Source organism: Chelonoidis abingdonii, chromosome 7 (genome assembly GCF_003597395.2).
Source record: "Chelonoidis abingdonii isolate Lonesome George chromosome 7, CheloAbing_2.0, whole genome shotgun sequence".
NCBI classification, from domain to species: domain Eukaryota; kingdom Metazoa; phylum Chordata; order Testudines; family Testudinidae; genus Chelonoidis; species Chelonoidis abingdonii.
This window is the reverse complement of record NC_133775.1, coordinates 110,468,146-110,483,033: the sequence shown is the minus strand read 5'-3', so window position 1 is coordinate 110,483,033 and position 14,888 is coordinate 110,468,146. Positions and strand designations below refer to the sequence as shown.

At 63.2% G+C, this 14,888-nt stretch overlaps 2 protein-coding genes across 2 annotated transcripts in view; one reads left to right on the top strand and one right to left on the bottom strand.

Moving 5' to 3' along the window:
• Positions 1-14,888, top strand: part of SNCB (synuclein beta) — a 190,586-nt gene that overhangs the window by 101,247 nt on the left and 74,451 nt on the right. The window lies entirely within an intron of this gene.
• The window catches only part of CDHR2 (cadherin related family member 2), a 45,275-nt gene that overhangs the window by 25,394 nt on the left and 4,993 nt on the right, over positions 1-14,888 (bottom strand). The window contains exons 3-6 of the mRNA XM_075068256.1: positions 4,328-4,387; positions 3,814-3,879; positions 2,447-2,621; positions 920-1,079 (exon numbers count right to left, since the gene is read on the bottom strand). Coding sequence (XP_074924357.1) covers positions 920-1,079; positions 2,447-2,621; positions 3,814-3,879; positions 4,328-4,387 — 461 coding nt within the window. The remainder of the gene's footprint in view (positions 1-919; positions 1,080-2,446; positions 2,622-3,813; positions 3,880-4,327; positions 4,388-14,888) is intronic.

Here is a 14,888-nt window from a genome sequence, read left to right as displayed (position 1 = left end):
GAAGACGTGTGAGCTTCTTGCCCTGAACAAGTCTGCTCCGAGGGAGAGGAGGCTCCCCAAAGTCCTGCCTGGCTTTGTGGGGAGCAGTTCCAGAGCATCGCCCGGGGACTCCGTGACAGTGCCTGACCCAGGGAGGCGGGTCTGAGACAGCCCCCCACTTGGAGCGCGCTGGCAGCCCTGCCGGCTCCGAGTCAGCCCCGGCGCAGACAAGGTGTCTGGCCTGATGCCAGTGCACTGAGAGCCCCGCTGCCCTCACTTCAACCCGAGGTCGCCAGCCCAGTGAGCCGCAGGTCCCTGCCAGCATGCGCTGCTCCATCGCCATGCCAGAGGCCATGCCAGGCTGCCTGCTGAGACCCGCCCAGCGCCCTGCAGAGGAGAGCGGCTCCCGTCCTGTTCTGTCCCAGCGTGGGGCAGCCTGTGCCAGATGTGTTGGCTCCTCAGGGTGGGGACCTGCTTCTTTGCGGGGGTGGCCCCTTCTGGGGGGCTGGCTTCTCCAGGGGAGCCTGCTCCTCAGGGTGGGGCCAGCTCCTTGGGGAGGGAACAGCTCCTTGGGGGGGTGCTGGCTCCTATGGGGGGGCCTGCTCCTCGGGGGGGACTGGCTCCTCGGGGGGGTGGCTCCTTGTAGGGGGCTGGCTTCTCCAGGGGGGGCCTGTTCCTCGGGGGGGGCTGGCTCTGCCGAGGGGGCCTGCTCCTCGGGGGGGGGGGCGACTCCTTGGGGCGAGGCTGGATCAGAGAGCTGAGGCTCCGTCCCATAGGAGGCCGGGTGGCTGAGGAAAAGACGGGCCAGGCTCTGCTGCGCTGCCCCACGGGAGGCTCCCCTGGCCAGCGGAGGAGTGGTGCCAAGGCGTGGGCCCTGGGCCGCGTGGGGAGGCTGTGGGGTCACCGCCAGGGTCAGGGAAGGCCTGGCTGGGTTTGGTACCTCCGAGAGGTTGGTGATGTAGGGCTGGTTCTGGAAGATGGGGGGGTTGTCGTTCCAGTCCTGCACAATGATGGTCAGCTTCCCGGAGACCTGCAGGAGCAGAGGCGCCGGCTCAGGGACAGGGGCTTGGGGCCCCGGCCCAGCCGCGACGGGCACTGCTCTGGGCACACCAAGGCGTAGCGTCTCAGGCTCCAGACACCGCATGGATCCAGTCAGCCCCCGCAGACACCAGGAGTCACCAGCTTATGCCAGGGCTGGATTAGAGCTGGCCACATCAGCTGCTGCCACTTCTGTCCCTGAAGAGCTGCCAGCACAATGCACCGGCCCCTGGGTGCATAACTGCCCGCTCCCCATGCGCCCACATGCAGACCTGCTGCCCCATCCCACCCAGGTATGGACCTGTCAGCCCCCGTCCTGCCCCGCTGCCCCAGGCATGGACGCGCCAGCTCCCATCCTGCCCCGCTGCCCCAGGCACAGCCCCTGCCCTGCCCCCACCCTGCCCCGTTGCGGTACAATCACGGGCGATGCTTGCTTGGCGGCCTCTCTGGACGTGAGTGAGGGTGGCCAGGCCTGCTGGGTACGAGACAATAGAGGACCAGACAGCCAGGGCAGCGGGGGATGCTCAGGGGCCGTCAACATACTCTGCCCTTGTGCAGCCTAGATGCACCAGGCCTGCTTCTCCGCAGCCCCTCTCCGCGGCAGTGCACGGCAGCAGTCATAGGACTCCCACCCCCGCAGGCCCCACCTCGGATCCACGGGGAGAAGGTGCCCTTGCAGAGTGCACCAGGAGCCGCCCTGGGAGGGCGTCCCGTGTGGAGCCCCAGGAACACTCCCCAGCCCTGCCTCCGAGCGTGTGTGCTGGGAGCGGATCCCCAGAGCAGCTCCCCGTGGGGAGCACCTGGGATGTGGGCAGGCTGGCAGGGTATTGGGGAGTCGTCTGCAGCCCCTCCACATAAAGAGAGCAGAACGTGAAAGGAGTCTCCAGCGGGTCGCCGGGGCTGCAGTCAGGATGAGGGGCACGCGTTCCTTGCTCCCCTCCAGAAATGCTTCCCCCCACACCCTGTGTGGGAGGGTATCTCTGGAAGCGCAAATCGCTTGGTCCCCCAGGAAGCTGCCTTGTAGGCTTCGACGTGTGCAATGATGGGCAAGCACGTGGGAATGGGGAAGGGGGCAAGAGGGGCTGCGGAAGTCCCTTGAAGCAAAGCCCCCCTTGTGTGTTCTCCAGGCCGAAAGCCAAACTCAGCGTCACCAAATCAAGTGACAGACCAAATCAACACTGAGTAGGGAGTGGGCAGGACAGGGCTGTGCCTGGGGCACGGGCAGAGGGGGGGCTGCCAGGCTGTGCCGGGGCACAGGGCAGGTGGGGCTGGCGGGGCTGTGCCTGGCAGCGGAGCAGGGATGGGGCTGGTGGGGGTGGCCTGGGGGCAAGGGCAGGTGGGGCCGGGCGTCCATGCTGGGCAGCGGCAAGTGGGGTTCTGCAAGGCTTGTCCTGGGGCAGCGGGGCAGGGTGGGGCTGAGGGGGCTTGCCTGGGCCGTGGGCAGGTGGGGTGGCGGGGCGTGCCTGGGCAACCATAGGCCTTCTGGCTCTTGGTGGTCCCCGAGGAGCTCCAGGCGACGCACTGGCACCAGTACTCCTCCAGCCCAAAGATCCGCTCCACCTGCTGCCGGGAGATATCGATCTGGACGTCCATGAGGGGCAACCCTGGGAGAGAGCAGTGCATCAGGGATCCGCCGCACCTGGGCAGGAGGGTGACATGCTGGGGTGGCAGTGCCCCTGCCCCCAGCCCTTGCAGGGGCCAGCCCATTGCAGAGCGCATGCCCAGATGGGTCGCTCAGGTCTCAAGGCAGCTCGGCCCAGTGGCTCCCCCAGATCTACGGCGCTCATGGCGCGGGGTGGGGGTGAAGAACTGCCATCTCATCTCCAAGCTGGGCCCCCAAGACCAAGGAGAGTTGTCTGTAATGTTTTATGAGTCCTGTGTGTGCCTCAGTTTCCCCTATATTGTGCATGGCTCTGCGGAGCAGGGGAAAGGACAGTTTGCTCTCAGGGAGGCTAAGAGACACAGGCAGACATGTCGCCCATTGTCTGAGCCAGGGTGGGGCACTGAAAAAAACCTGGCTGAGTCTGACTCCATCTCAGTGGAGAATCTGAGATGACAACGGCAGATCCAATCGCCAGGACACTGACCCCTCATGCCCCGCAGCCCAGAGGGAGATGGGCCCCCCCAGCAGGGAAACTGGGCACAGACCCCAGCTGGGGAACAAAGGCTGGGGCAGGGTGGATAAGAGCTGGCTGCTGGGAGGAGCCGGGGCTCTCACGGAGAGACACAGCCCCTGACACTAGGGTTCCCTGGGGGCTGGGCTGCCTCTCTCTGGGCTCCCCGAAGGACTCCCTGTGCTGTGCCCACTGCCTGCCCAGCCCCAGCGCTGGGGGAGTGTTGCTGCGAACGCTGGGCAAGGGGCACTGCCCCCCGTGGAGGGGGCACGGCGGCGTCTGGCTCAGCTGGACTCTCTGGCAGAGTTCATGGGGGGTTGGGGGGCTGGAGCCCAGAGGTTCAGTCCGAGGAGGCGGTGAGGCTGCGGGGCCCCCTCGGGGGTCTGACCCACTGGAGGGGTCCTCCAGAGGCTGTTCCAAAGCTGGGGCGTAGCACCCAGCCTGTGCAGCCCTGACGTGTTCCAATGAGATGTAAGGCAGCTCTCCCCAGGGCGGGCAGTGGTGCCAGCTGCACAGCCAGAAGCCAAGCAGGAGACCGGGCACCGCAGAGAGCAGGGGGAGGCTGGTGGCCCGGGCTGTCAGGAACTCAGCCAAGGCAGAGATGGTGCTGTCTGGCCTGAATCCCGTGACTGGTTCTCTACAGCACCCCGGCCTGGCCCTGCCGCCTCTGTACCGCACTCACCCACGGACAGGTTCTCGGACACATAGGCAATGGTGATGTTGAACCTCGGGGCCGTATTCCCTGAAACTGCAAGGGAGACGTTTGCCAAGCATTAGCCCCTGCGCTGAGCTGTTCAGAGCCTCCCTCGCCCTACTGCCGGGGCACTGCCCGCCCCAGGGGGTGCCAGCCCAGTCCCTGGCGTGGCACTCCCTGAGCAACTGGCTTTGAGCTGCTCCCCATGCTGCTGGGATGCCAGGCAGTACCCAGACTCCAGAGACCTCTGGAGTGGGCAGGCTGGGTCCTTGGGGGTTAGTGCTTGGCCCCCTGCCCACCGGAGGGCACTCAGTTCCCACTGCTGGCAGCTGCTCCAGGTCGCCAAGGTCGCCTGCTGTGGGAGCAGGCACTTGCCCTGGGGAACCTGACCCTCAGTGCCCAGCCCCAGGGGAATGACAGCCCTCTGCCCCACCCCACTCCATCCTCGCCCCCTCAGGAGTGCCCTGCCCCCCTCCCGCCAGCCAGGGAGTGAAATCCTTACCCGCCACCAAGAGCAAGGGGAGCAGCAGCAGCAGGCGCCAGGCCATCCTGACAAGGGGACCTGCTGGGACATCGAGGGGGGAGCAGAGCTTCAGCAAGAGCTCCCTGCTCCTCACACCCTCCCGCTGCGCGTCTCCCCCCACCTCCCGGAACAGCCTCTCCTGGCCGCTAAACTGGAGCTCTGGGGACATGACCCCACCCTCGCTCCGCCAGACCCCCGGGCAGTTAACATGCCAGAGCCCCTGGGTGGTGCCGCTAGCAGGGGCAGAGAGTGGGCAGGGGATGGGCACCTGGAGGGGCAAGGCAGTGCAGGGGGGATCCCAGGCAGCGGAGTCTCCAATGCCCAGCACGCCCTGCGCCTCCGGGACTCCAGGCGGCTCTCATGGTGCTGGGGCGAGTGAGCCCAGCCCCCAGAGCGAGGAGGCAGGGGCCTGATCCTGTTCTCACTCCCAGGCTGGAACATGTGAACCTGTGGAGGAGGCGGGTGAGAGGAGATCCCCCAGCCCTGAGCCTGCAGCTCCACTCGGTCAGTTCAAGCACTGGCCCCACCACGCCCAGAGGTTCCTGCAGGGTGACGGGCTCCAGGCCCAGCTGCTTGCGCAGGGCTGGCGCATTCGACAGGGAAGAAACACCCAGCCACCCCGGAGAGCTCTTTCTGTGGGGGGCTTAGGAGGGGCTCCCAGGGGCCTGACTGGGGGGCATGGGGGGATGACAGCAGGGAGAATCACACTAAAGATCCAGACGCTCTGAGCGGGCCTGCCAGGTGTCCACTGGGAAAGGTAGGCGTTCCGCTTGGGCCTAGACGAGTCCCTGCAGAATCCTGTCCCGGGCCCCACGGACCCCTGCACTCTTGCTTCCCGGGGGGCTGCTCTGGGATGTGGCATCCCCAGGTGGCTCCCCCATCCCAGCGCACGACCCTGCTGCTGGCAGGACCTCAAGCGTGGTCAGGCCATGAGTGGCGAGTGGCCCTGCCCCATGCCCCCTACCTGCACCGTGGGGCTCGCTCGGGGATGTTGCCCTGCTCCCTGCTGGCTTCGCAGGCTCTGAGACCACAACAGACCTTTGCCTCCTGCTATAATTGGGCTGATCAATCATTAACTGCAATTAGTGGGTGACAAACCATCTCTCCCCTTCCTGCTTTCTTGAGCCCCTCCTCCCCACTGCTCTGGGGCAGGATGCCAGTAGCAGGCCCGTGGGCTCTGCTGGGAGCTGGGGGGAGCCCTAGGCAGGGGCGGCTCCTTGGTGCAGAATACCCCCAGCTGCCAGCTCTCCTCCCACCATTGGGCTTGGGGGGATCCACCCCACAGCTCTGTCATGCTGGGCCCTTGCTCCCCGGTCGTCCCAGCTCCTCCCAGCCTGTCGGGTGCTCAGCAGCTGCCCCCACTGCTCTGCCATCCCACTTTGACTCCCAGGGATCCCCTGAGCAGGGCTGGGTAGCAGGCAGGGCCAGGATTGCTGGGGGATGGGCAGATTGGCACTACAGCCACATTCAGGCCCTGCCCGTGAGTGGATGGGGGTGACCCTGCAATCACAAGGAGCTGCTGGGCCAGGGCAGCATTGCACCAGAGGGCTGCAACCCGCAGAGCCCAGGATCCAGGAGTCTGACCAGCTGGGTTGGGAGGGAGCCTGAGCAAAACGAGATGAGCGACAGGAGCTCAGATGACCTGATCTCATGCTCCCCCCTGGCCTTGAGCTCTAGGAATCAGCATGGGTCTGGGAGCCAGAACGCCTGGGTCCTCTTCCCAGCTCTGACTGGCTGCACGGCCTTGGGTGAGTCCCTGCCCCTCAGTCCTCGTCTGATCCTGCCCCGTCCCCCAGGGGTAAATTCATTCCCGGGCAGGCACAGGTTCTCAGGCTCCCACTGCAGCCCTTCCAGGCACAGAGCCCGTGGAGAGATGCCGGTCTCCCCAAAGGGGGTGGAAGGAGGCAACCGATGGGCAGGGGTGGAATGAGAGGCAGTTTCGTGCCTTACCCCAGGATCCTGGCCCGTCCACACTCACATCCTGCTCTCTGGGAGCCCCTCCCCTGGTGCTGCAGGGCCCCAGATCTCACCCCACATCGCAGCACTGAGCCAGCCGGGGGATTCATGTGACCTACTTCCAGGTCTCAGGGACAAGGGGGGATTGTGCGGCTCCTCTCAAGCGGAAGATGGGTTGGAGTAAAGGCCCAGGGAGTGAGGGGCATCGGGATGTCTGGAAATGGGGCCAGCCACCTGTCAGGTGCAGCGTTGTTGGGGGTAGGCAGTGAGCGCAGAGAGCCCTGTGCTACCACCCAGCCTAGCCGGAATGGGGCACCCTGACGGGTGGGAATGGGAGAGTCCAGGAGCAGGAACCTCAGAGCCTCCCGGATCGACAGAGCCCCTCCAGACATGCTGAAGGGTGGCAGTGCCTGGCAGTCAGGTTCGCTGGCGCAGCAGCACCTCTGTTTCTGGGCTAGGTAGCTCTGGCCATGGCTGAGAGCTCAGTGCTAGCCCTCGGGTCGGAGGGGGAGCCAACCCCTAGCCTGGGGCCAAGGCTGTGAGAGGAGGGAGCTACCCCTTTACCTCAGTGGGACCGTCACTCTGCACCAACATGGCAGTGGTTACCTAGTGCACCGCAGCGGGTTGCCTCCCCGCCAGCCCCACGTCCTTGACAGCCCCCTTCCCAGTGCTGGAGCTACCTGCGCCCTGACAGCTTCAAAGGCCCCACTGGGGGAGGGGGGGTCAAGACAACCTTGTGCAGTGCACCAACAGTGCAAGAGCCAGGTGAAGCCCAGAGGGTTGGTGACCCTGGGGATTCTGCAGGTTTGGGGTGAGCGATACCACCCCCAAGGGCTGACCCTGACCGTGCCCCATACCAGCCACCCGGGGCCTTGGTGTTAACCCCTGGAGAGTGGGGGACTACGGAGGTGGGGATCTGGAATGGCGCCTGGTGCCCTTAGGTGATTTGGGCCTCCTGGGACCCCTCAGCCCCCAGCAGTCTGTGTACAACGCTGCTCCAGGAAATCCACAGGAAATCCCTCTCTGCCCTCCACAGTCACCACCGCCCTGCTCACTTGCCTCCCTGTGAGCCTCGAAACCGCATCCCCAGGAAGCCTCCAGCACCCCCATCCCTTCAGCTGAAGCCGGGTACTGGTGATTGATCGCTGGCTTCCCAGCCCGAAACAGGCCGGGGCAGCTCCCCCAGGCTCCCCCCACCCGTGACAACAGGCCAGGAAGCCGGGAGCAGGCAGCACCCTCCACAGCCATGCTAGGGACTCCCCTTGGGCAGGCTCTGCAGCCAAGCTCTCGCGGCTCCCCAGTCACTCTCACCTGCCCCTGAGCCCCGCCTCTGGGAATGATTGTCATTGCCATGTGCCGTCCTGACTCCCCCCTTCCTACCCCCAGTCTCTGGGCGTCCTGGCACAGGCCCTTCCAGCCTCCGCTCAGCTCCCAGGGTGAATGACCCATTGCAGCCAGAGGCACAGGCAGTGGGGGCATCTGGCACCCAGGGGGCATAGCGCTCATGGCCCAATGGGCATATGGGGCCAGAAGGCCTCCGCTCTCGTTTGGGCACCACATTACGAGCAAGATTTCCCCGAGTGCCCAGCTCTGCTGTGACATTGATGGATGCGCTTGAGAGTACCACAACTGGCATGACCCCACCTGGTATCCTCCCTGGGCTCTGCTCCTGGGGCGGGGGATGCACTCTGCCCCGTTGGAGCCCAGCCCGCCCTGTGCCATCCCGGGTTATCTTCCGATGTTATCACCATAGCTTGGAAACCAAACAACCAACCAGCCAATCAATAAATGAGAGAGCGGAGACGTCAGGGTGTCCAAAGGGCACGGGGATGGGGAAGGAATCCTCACCCTGGATAATAGGCTGCCTCAGGAGGGGTAGGGTGGCCGCCAGAGGCTGTGGGAGGGACCCTCTGTCTGACTGTCAGCATCAAGAGCCCCCTCTGACTTGCCGCAGGGTCCTGGGGAGCCCTGGGCCGGGCCAGGCCAGGCCACGCTCCTTAGGGATCCACAGTCTGTAACTTGAGAAGTGGCCACCCCATTTGAGGGCTGTGGGTGCCACGAAAAGCCATTCCCTGGCCCCAGGTGCTGCCCAGCATGCTGCTGAAAGGCACATCTGCCATGCGTCCCCCTGGCACCAGGTGCCAGCAGCCTGTGGGGCCGCACCAGCCTGGACAGCTTGGCTGGTTGCTCTGTGACGTTTGCCCATGGGACTCAGGGTGAGCAGCCCCACCCTGACGCGGAGATGCAGCAAGGGCAGGGCTTGGGCGAGGAGCACATGCCAACAGCCTGCCCGGTGCTCCAGCCCGTCACCTTGCAGCTGTGCCCAGGGCAAGGCTGTCCTCAGAGACCTGGCAGCACCTGGTTGCCCTGTGCTCCAGCAGTGCACTGGGAGCTGGCAGGCAGCCACAGCTAGTTACTAACAAATGTCCCGCACTGTGAACAGAACGACTCCACCCTCCCGGGACAGGACTCTCCCAGCGCCTGCTGCCACCCTGGGTGTCAGGCTGGCATTGCCTAGCATGGTGCGCTGAAGGCTCTGGGTGGCTGGAGTGCCACCCTGCAGGGTGCTGGGGAGCTCTCACCTGCCTGGAGCCTCACACACCTTTGGGGGGGGTCGTGCCCAGGTGCTGGGCTATCACTCACCCCTGGCATAGAGGGCTGGGCCATGGGCAGGAGTCTTGCCCTGACTCCAGTTACAGCTCTGCTCTGTCTGAGGCAGGGACAGCACTCCTGGCAGAAGGAGCTGGGTAGTCAGGTGCCGAGGGGGTTCCCAGGCGGGGGGAGCAGGCACTGCAGGGGTCTGTGCAGGCCCTCAGGGAGGGTAGGCACCGGGCAAACATGCAACTGTGGAAACAATGGCAAGTGGCTAGGAAGTGCTCCTTGGGACCCCCAGATCCTGGCAGTGCCCCTGTTGGGGATACTACGGCATTCCCTCTGCCCCAGCCTGCTGTGAAATGCAGGGAACATTCACACCAGGGGCTGCTCCCTGGGCCACACGCCGGGGCACTGGGGAAAGCTGTTGCTTCCAGGCAGCAGAGAGCTGAGAATCTGGGTCCCTTCCAGAACCTAGCTTGAGGGCCTGAGGAGCCCACTGGGGGCAAGGAAAGGAGTTATTGTGGGGCAGTTCCCTGGCCTGCACTATACAGGGGGTCAAACTACATGATCCCATTGGTCCTACCTGGCCTGGGAATCTATGGGAATCAAAACAGGGCTGCTCCTCTCTGCTAGGTGCACCTAAGAGTGACCTCCAGTGAGCCCCTTCATTCCCCCTGCCCAGGGAGACCCCTGTGCTTGGCACCTCGGCCTGCCTGGGGGTGCTCCAGGCTGATCAGGGAGGATGGTCACAGGGCTCCCACTCTGCAAAATCCCTGCTGCTCTTGCTACATATTTAAGTCTAAAAAGCATTTGTTACATTAGCACTGGGCATCTGGACACCTGGGTTCGAGGTCCATTTCTGGGAGGGGAGTACAACGTAGTACAATGTGGCTGGAAATCAGGCCTCCACCACGGGCTCATTGTGCGACCTGGGACAGAGCCCATCCCTGCTCTGGTTGCCCGTCGCTTGCCCCGCGGGGTGCTGAAAGGAGCCTACCCCTGCCCCCGAGCCCAGGGCTCCACCGACCAGGATTATTGCGGCGCAGCCTTTAGGCACGTTACGGCCGCAGTCCCAGTCGGTTCTGAGGGGCAGCCTTTAGGCGCGCTACGGCCCCGCCCTGGCTTGCCCCGAGCTGCCCCCTCTACCAGCGCTAGTGGAGCAGGCAGTGGACTGGTCCATTCGTGCCGCGGGGGGAGGTTGCTCCTGCGTGCGGCGCGGCCGGTTCCATCGGGCGGCGGCCCTGGGGGGGAGGGACGCGACACCATGGGGCGGGGCTGAGCACAGGGCCCGAGGAGCCAGCGCTAGGCAGCTGCACCGCGCCCGCGGGCTCCAGCGGCCGGGCCATGCGAGCAGGCTGAGCCCGGCCGGCCGGCGGCAGGTAGGGACCCCGGGCAGCGGCCTCGCCCCCCTGGGGCGGCTAGGCAGGGGTCTGGGGGCTCTGGAGGGGGGAGCCCGGGGAGGTGCACACACAGCCCGGTGCAGGGGGTGTGGGCCGGCGGGGAGTGTGTGCACACACAGCCCGGTTTGGGCCTGCGGGGGGGACGGGAGGTGCACACACAGTCTGGTGCAAGGGGTGTGGGTCGGAAGGGGGGAGGTGCACGCACAGCCCGGTGCAGGGGGTGTGGGCCGGGGGGAGGTGCACACACAGCCTGGTGCAGGCTGGGTGTGTGTGCGTGCGTGGGTAGGTGTGTAGGTGCCTACACAGGGGTGTGGGCCGGGGGGGAGGTGTGCACACAGCCTGGTGCAGGGGGTGTGAGTTTGCGGGGGTGGGGGGTAGGTGTACATTCAGCCTGGTGCAGGGTGTAGGTGCACACTGAGTCCGGTGCGGGGGGGGAGGTGCACCCCTGTGTGTGCACCTCCCCCCCTGTGTGCACTCCTCCCTTGTGTGCGTGGTAGGTGTGTAGGTGCACACACACGGGTGTGGGCCAAGGGGGAGGTGTGCACACAGCCTGGTGCAGGGAGTGTGAGTTTGCGGGGGTGGGGGGTAGATGTACACTCAGCCTGGTGCAGACTGGGTGTGTGTGTGTGGGGGGGCGGGTAGGGGCACACACACGGGTGTGGGCCAAGGGGGAGGTGTGCACACAGCCTGGTGCAGGGAGTGTGAGTTTGCGGGGGTGGGGGGTAGATGTACACTCAGCCTGGTGCAGACTGGGTGTGTGTGTGTGGGGAGGCGTGTAGGTGCACACACAGGGGTATGGGTCGGGGGGGAAGTGTGCACACAGCCTGGTGCAGGGCGTGTGTGTGTGTGTGTGTGTGGGGAGGCGCGTAGGTGCGCACACAGCCTGGTGCAGGGGGTGTGGGCCCGGGGGAGTCAGACCATAAGAACGGCCCTACTGGGTCAGACCAAAGGTCCATCTCCCTCAGTGTCCTGTCTCTGATAGTGGCCAATTCCAGGTGCCCCAGTAGGAATGAACAGAACAGGGCGAGTGATCCATCCTGTTGTCCAGTCCCAGCTTCTGGCAGACAGGCAGAGCCCGTGGTGGTGGGTGTGGAGGGCAGGAAGGGGATGGTGTGTGTGTGTGTGTGTGTGTGTGTTGGGGGGGGAGTTGGGGTGAAAGTGGATCAATGGGTTTATCTCTTTTCTGCTGTCTGGGATGTGGGGAAAGGTGCCCACAGGCAGGCCGGTTCAGCCCCCGTGGGGTTGGCGTTGCAGGGAAGGTCCCTGCTGTTCAGGGTTGAGTGAAGCTGGGGCAGGGTCCCTGGGGGGTGGCTTTGTTCAGATCAGGGTATAGTGCAAAAGGGCAGCAGGGGGAGGCAGGGCCTGGGGCTGGGGGTGCACTAAGATTACTCTGTCTCTCTGTGGAGGCTGGTTACCTGGGCCCCCTGTAAAGGCAGATGGGAGGTGGTAACTAGCCACATGGCAGGTTGAGCTAGCCCAAGTGCTCTTAGTCCAGGCTGAGCTACAGTATGTGGGAGCATCTGCTGAGTCTTGCTGCATGCCGTCAGACCAGGGCTGCTAGCCGCTCGCTCTTGGGGCAGGGATTCTGACTCGGGCCGCTGTGGCCTGCTGGTGATTCTGGGGCTGGCAGCTAGAGCTGGAGTGTTGGGGTCAAAGGAGGTGGAATTATCATCAGGTGTTTGTACGGCAGCAGCCCCAAAGGGCCCGACCCAGATCGCAGCCCCAGTGCACTGGTGCTGCATAAGCATCTAATGACAGATGGCCCTTGCCCTGGATTGCTGGCCTGGCACCGTGTGCCAGCACAGCCCTGGTTTGCCTCTTTAAACACATTTCCTCTCGTGTCACTCTCCTCTCGGAAGGGTCTGCCCAGCTTGGCTCCTTGCTCGGTCTTTGCCTTTCGCTCCGCCTAGACATTGGGGCCAGTTGCTCTTGCTCATGAGTTCTCGGGCCCGCAGCTTGGGGATTGCGAGTGCTGCAGGGGAAGGTTCTGACTTCAGGTTTTGTCCTGGCACCATCACCCTGGTATTGGAGCACCTCCCCCGTTACCAGCCTGGCATCACAAGGTCCCTAGTGGACTTCAAGGAGTCTTTGGCTCTCTGTGCTGCCCTGAGTACAGGAAGCTCTGTGGGGGTCATTTTGGGGGGGCCTTGAATACTGCACAGGGGACCCAAATTCTGCCCAGCCAGGGGCAGGCAGTGTTGGCAGCTTGCATGGTGCTCGGTCATAGCCATCTTTTGCTGTAATGTGCAGGCCTTAGGACCAGAGTGCAAAACCTTGCTCCGAGAGGGCTGGCCTGCATCTCTGTAGGCACATTGCATGTAGGGATTTAGTCTCATCAGGTGGCAGCTCTGCATTGTAGACCTAAATTGGACTTTTTATTCATTCCCGTATGACGTCATCTCTTAAGCCAGGCTCCTAGGAGAAGTAGCTGCAGTGTTCCGTACAGCTCCTGACAAAGCCTGGGCTAGGACAGGGGACGGTGAACTGCAGGCTGTTGTAAACCCTGCACCTGAGATGATATTTCTCCCAGGGCGGGGTCCTCCCGTGTGACTGGGAAGCCTCCCTGCAGGGGTGGGGGCTGTCTGATGGACCCTGGGTGGGGAGATGCTGCAGAGCTGGTAGCAGAGTGGAATAGGATGCACGCTCCAGACTTGTTGTACTTGAAAGGGTTTTGTGCGAGAGGGGCTGCGTTTCCAGTTACAGATCTGGTCTTAGCTAGCCTCCATCATGCTGCTGAGCCAGGCTGTGGTTGGCCAGGCAGTGCTCAGCCGTGTTCGCTTATTTGCCTGGTTACCCTGCTAGGCGACAGGACTCCCCCATCTGTAGGCTCGAGGCGGCCTGGCCTTTCCCTTTGAAAACTGGTTCTCAGCTGATGGAAGGGTCTCTGAACCCCGGCTATCCTGTCCCTGAGGAATTGAAAGGACACTTTGTACAGAACCTGCTAAAACACAGAGCTCCCTCCTCTGGTTCAACAGGAGCAGTCAGCTAAGAGCTCTTACCCCAGAGCTGGGGGGACTTGCTCTCTCTACTGAAGTTACTAATTTTCAGCTCCACTCAAACCCCAGGAAAATGGAGAAGGATCAGACATGATGGAGGGGGAGTGAGGAGAGCTTGGTTCTAAGCGCCTGGCAAGCGTTGCCCCTAGCAGTGAAGCTTGCAAAGAAATACATGGAAAGCAATAGAAAAACTGCCTGGCAATTGTTCTCTAGCCTGCCAGGGTGTATAACCCACTTTGCAGCCAGCACTCAGCCCTAATTTTCGGATTACTTGTGTGCAGTGTCCTGGGGTTTCTGAAAAACCCTGTTCACACCTAGGGACTCATGGCAGGGAGGGAAGAAGTGGTCTCTGTAGGTCGTTAGCTTATTAAATACAAGGCTAACGGCGTGTTTAGAGGCCTGGTCAGTGAGCACTGGATTCCAGCGACCTTGGCCCAGAGTAAATCCTTCTGGCTGTTTTTTTCTAGAAGTGGAAATTCCACTGGCTAAACTTGGTCACCAGCACGAGCTAAATGGTGCCAAGCAGAAGCGCTGCGTTGTTCTTGCCAGTCGCTGTGCCCTGTCCCCTCCGTTGTGGGCAGCGCTGCCCTCCCCAGGCCGAAGGAATCGTCACACTTCCCCGGCTCCTTCCTCCGCCACATCCTGATAACCCGACTCTTCCTCTCCACTCTGGCAGCTGAAATGCTCCTTGAGACTCGCTGCGGCGATCTCAGGCCGCCTGACTCTCCCCGCAGTCTGCCCAAAGCCAGAGCTGCTAATGCGACGGCCACACCTCCATGGCCACCTCCTGGGCCTTTCTCTGGTGGTGTCCCATGTTGCTGTGCTAACGATGCCAGCCTTGCTGCCTGATGCTCCCTCCTCTCACGCCTGTCTGTGCCTGCGGCCCACTCCCAGCCCGCCCTACAGACTGACTCCTCCTGGGCGGCCCACGAGCACTGACCCAAGAGAAGAGGAGCAGGTCAAACTACCCTGTCCTCTGAGTCGCCTCAGGGTGTCCGTCTCTCAGGCTGAACGGTGGCACCTCATCCCGGGGAGGAATGCAGCCTGGTTTCAGGACACCAGCCCACCCAGGCTCCCTGGATGAGGATGAGTTTGAGAGGAGCAATTCGTAGTCCCTGTGATTCACACTCTGCACCCCTCCGTTTCCCCAGCCCCTCCTTGCCGGGATACTAGGAGCACAGAATTGATGCAGGCCTGCCCTTTACTAGCTCTTGTCAGAGGGAGAGCGAGCAGGTTTCTTATGCCACTGCAGTGCTTTGTGGGTAATTATGCACATTGCAATGAAAATAATAAGACTGGCTTCATAGCGGTGTCTAAAAATATGCCTAATACAGCAAGCTGGTTGAGGTGCCTTTGTTTGTCACCTTTGGGTGTTTGCTTTGCAGCCAGCCTTGCCATGGGAAGCTGCCCTCTGTGCAGCCGAGTCTCTTGAGGTGCGATTTGGGCTTTTAGATGAATTCTGGCCCCGCTTCGAATCCTTTTTCCAAGGGGGAGTGCACGCCCTCAGGTGGTGCTTCCAGTGGGATTGGTGCAGGAGTCTCTCCTGGGGTGAGTCCAGGAGGGTGCAGTGCAGGCAGGGGGTTCTTGTGAGCG